This window comes from Fonticula alba (genome assembly GCF_000388065.1).
Source record: "Fonticula alba strain ATCC 38817 unplaced genomic scaffold supercont2.5, whole genome shotgun sequence".
Lineage (NCBI taxonomy): Eukaryota > Rotosphaerida > Fonticulaceae > Fonticula > Fonticula alba.
The window spans coordinates 555,687-558,342 of NW_009242975.1; the positions used below are offsets into that span (position 1 = coordinate 555,687).

The 2,656-nt window shown below is 67.5% G+C and overlaps 1 protein-coding gene across 1 annotated transcript in view; it reads right to left on the bottom strand.

Moving 5' to 3' along the window:
• Positions 1–239: 239 nt before the first annotated feature.
• H696_03320 (hypothetical protein) overlaps positions 240–2,656 on the bottom strand; it is a gene marked incomplete at its 5' end in the record, with an annotated part of 5,970 nt that continues 3,553 nt past the window's right edge. Inside the window, 6 exons of the mRNA XM_009497178.1 lie at positions 240–1,009; positions 1,156–1,253; positions 1,418–1,517; positions 1,682–2,052; positions 2,198–2,283; positions 2,417–2,520. Coding sequence (XP_009495453.1) covers positions 362–1,009; positions 1,156–1,253; positions 1,418–1,517; positions 1,682–2,052; positions 2,198–2,283; positions 2,417–2,520 — 1,407 coding nt within the window. The 3' untranslated portion in view covers positions 240–361. The remainder of the gene's footprint in view (positions 1,010–1,155; positions 1,254–1,417; positions 1,518–1,681; positions 2,053–2,197; positions 2,284–2,416; positions 2,521–2,656) is intronic.

The window sequence follows — 2,656 nt, forward strand, 5'->3', positions numbered from 1 at the left end:
CTCGGGGCCGGATAAGAAAGAAGGAAGAGGGGCACGGCGAGTGTGGCGCGTTTGCGTGGGAATGGTGGCGCCACCATCGGGGCGCTACCCGGCGCCACGCCCCTTCCGGTGGGACATACCCGCGTCAGGGGCAACATGAATGCCCAGACCCCCCCGCCCGCCCCACCCGGCCCCGGAAAAGGGCCCGAAAAAAGAACGGAGACAGGTCGTGTGTCTAAAGGCTGGTGTATTATCTGCGGGGGGGGGGGGGGGGGAGCAGGGCAGGGGCAAGCCGTGCAGCGGCATCTGGATGGGGATGGCGCGCAAAGCCACACCCGGCTGCAGGCCCCGCCCCCCCTCTGTGGCAGGCCCCTCTTTCTCTTCACAGGACCCCCAGGCGCCGGGACTCCCAGTAGAGCTCGGCCGCCAGGCGGATGATGATCTCGGCGCTGACGATGTGCGCCGAGGCCGGATCCTCCCGGAGCAGAGGCAGGGAGGACCCTCCCGCGGGGGCCTTGGTGGGGGGCACCACCAGCGGCCGGCTGGCCTCGGCGGCGTCGGCCGGCGGCTTGGCCAGCGGTTCGGGGCCGTCCGCCGGGATGGCACCCACGCCCGAGGCCAGGTTGCTGGCCTCCTCGTCGGTGAGGCTGTCCCCGGGGCCCAGGCTGGGCGAGGCCCCGGCCGCGGCCGGGGTGGTGTAGGTAGACGCGCCGGCGGCCGCCAGCAACAGTGGGCTGGCCCGGCGGAGGTGGGCCGTCTGGCCCTGGAGCTGGTCCAGGGCGGCTGTGCCCCCGAGAACCACCGGCGACAGGCTGTCACTGAACAGGGTGCATGGGCTCCAGAAGACGCTCCACTGCTGGTGCAGGCGCAGGGCCGCTGGCAGGTACTCCCGCAGGTGGGGCCCATTCACCACGAGGACGATGTCCTCGCCGCTCTTGGCGATACGCAGCATGCGCCTCCGATGGAGGGCGATGAAGGCCAGCGCCACGAAGTGGGCGAAGTCGTGGCAGAGGTAATCCGACCAGAGGGACTGCGCGGGGGTGCGTGGATGTGCGCAAAATGCCAAGCGCCCACGTGTCCATGGGGGATGCGAGGGGGGGGGGGGGGGGTTAGGGCGTGCCCGATGCGGGCGAATGGGAAAGGCGATCTCGGAATGGCCGGAGAGCATGCACGTACCTCCCACAGGCGGAACACCTGCGACAGCGGGAACTCCCGCTTGAAGAGGACCATCAGCCAGCGGAAGCAGAAAAAGAGCTCGTCACAGCCCAGGCGATCTGGAGCGGCGCGCGCGCACACCCCCCGGAAGGAGGTTCACGCGCGGGAGACGGAGGACCGGGGGGGGGGGGGGGGGAGCAGTGTGGTCAGCAGACATGGGACGGAGACCTGCCAGGGGGCAAGCACGGCTGGCAAGGGGCTCCTCGCGGCGCGCGGCACGCACTCAAGTGGATGTACAAATCCGGCTGCAGGTATTTGAGGAGGAAGAGGATGCGCCGAGACTGGCGCGAGACGCTGCTGTGGGTTGAGCTGAAGTTGTCCTTCTACAGAGGGCGGGCGGAGTGCACGGCGGTGAGGGGGGGGGGCGGGGGGCGTGTGAGGAAAGGAAGAAGAAGCAATCGCAAGAGCCAAAGGCAGGGGCACACGCCAGTCGCTGCGAACGTGGCGAGAGGCGGCGAGAGGAAGTAGGGGACAGGGCCATCCTTACCACGCGTTCCATGAGGCGCGCAAAGCACCAGAAGGCCTCCGCCTCGGCGGGGGCGATGGAGTCGTAGTCCGTGTCGTCCGGCAGGGGGAAGCCATGTGTGGCGGGGGAGCTCTGCACCGACACGCCGGAGCCATGCGCCGGGGCCGAGCTACTGGCAGCCTCGCGCAAGCCCAGGTCGCGCTCGAGGTCGGATGAGGAGAACACCAGCAGCAGGGGACTCAGCAGGTCACTCATGCCCTGGCAGTAGCCGACGGCCGGATTCCAGGCGGCATAGGCGGCCAGAATGCGCCGCATACGCCGGACATTCGGATTCACCTGGCGTCCCTCGGCAAAGAAGGGAATCGAGCAATCTGTCCGGAGGATGTCCTTCTCTGCAAGAGTGCATGCATGTGCATGTGTGTGTGGGGGGGTGAATGGGTGCATGTTAATGTGTGTGTGTGTGTGTGTGTGTGTCAGCGGGCGCAGCATGGGCGAAATGGGTCTTGCCACTGGCCAGTGGGGAATGCCCGCACGCACCGATGATGCGCGGGGTCTCGTAGCCAGGGTGTTCCGGATTGGTCGATGGGCAGAGGAGTTTCTTGCAGATGGCGATGTAGTCATCGCTGGAGGGGAGCCCCATCATTGCATGTCAGTCAGGTGGGGCAGAAGAGGGCGGAGGAAGCATCAACGATTGAAGGGGAGCAGCCCGGCCCCGGGCTCCCGGCTCCCGGCCCCGCCCATCTCCGATCAACGCACAGCAGCTTCCGATCGCGCCGAACCCGCTGCTCAGCCGTCATGCCAAAGCGGTAATACCCAAGGAGATACTTCCACACTTCCGGGCGCATGTCCGGCTCGACGCCCTGGCAGGTGAGCATCCGTGCCGCAGTGGGAGGGGAGGGGGGGGGGGCATGCAGAAGGGGCGACACGGGAAGGGAGGAAGCACAGAGGCGGGGCCATGTCAGCAAGCTAAAATAATTCACAGGGTAACGCCAGGAC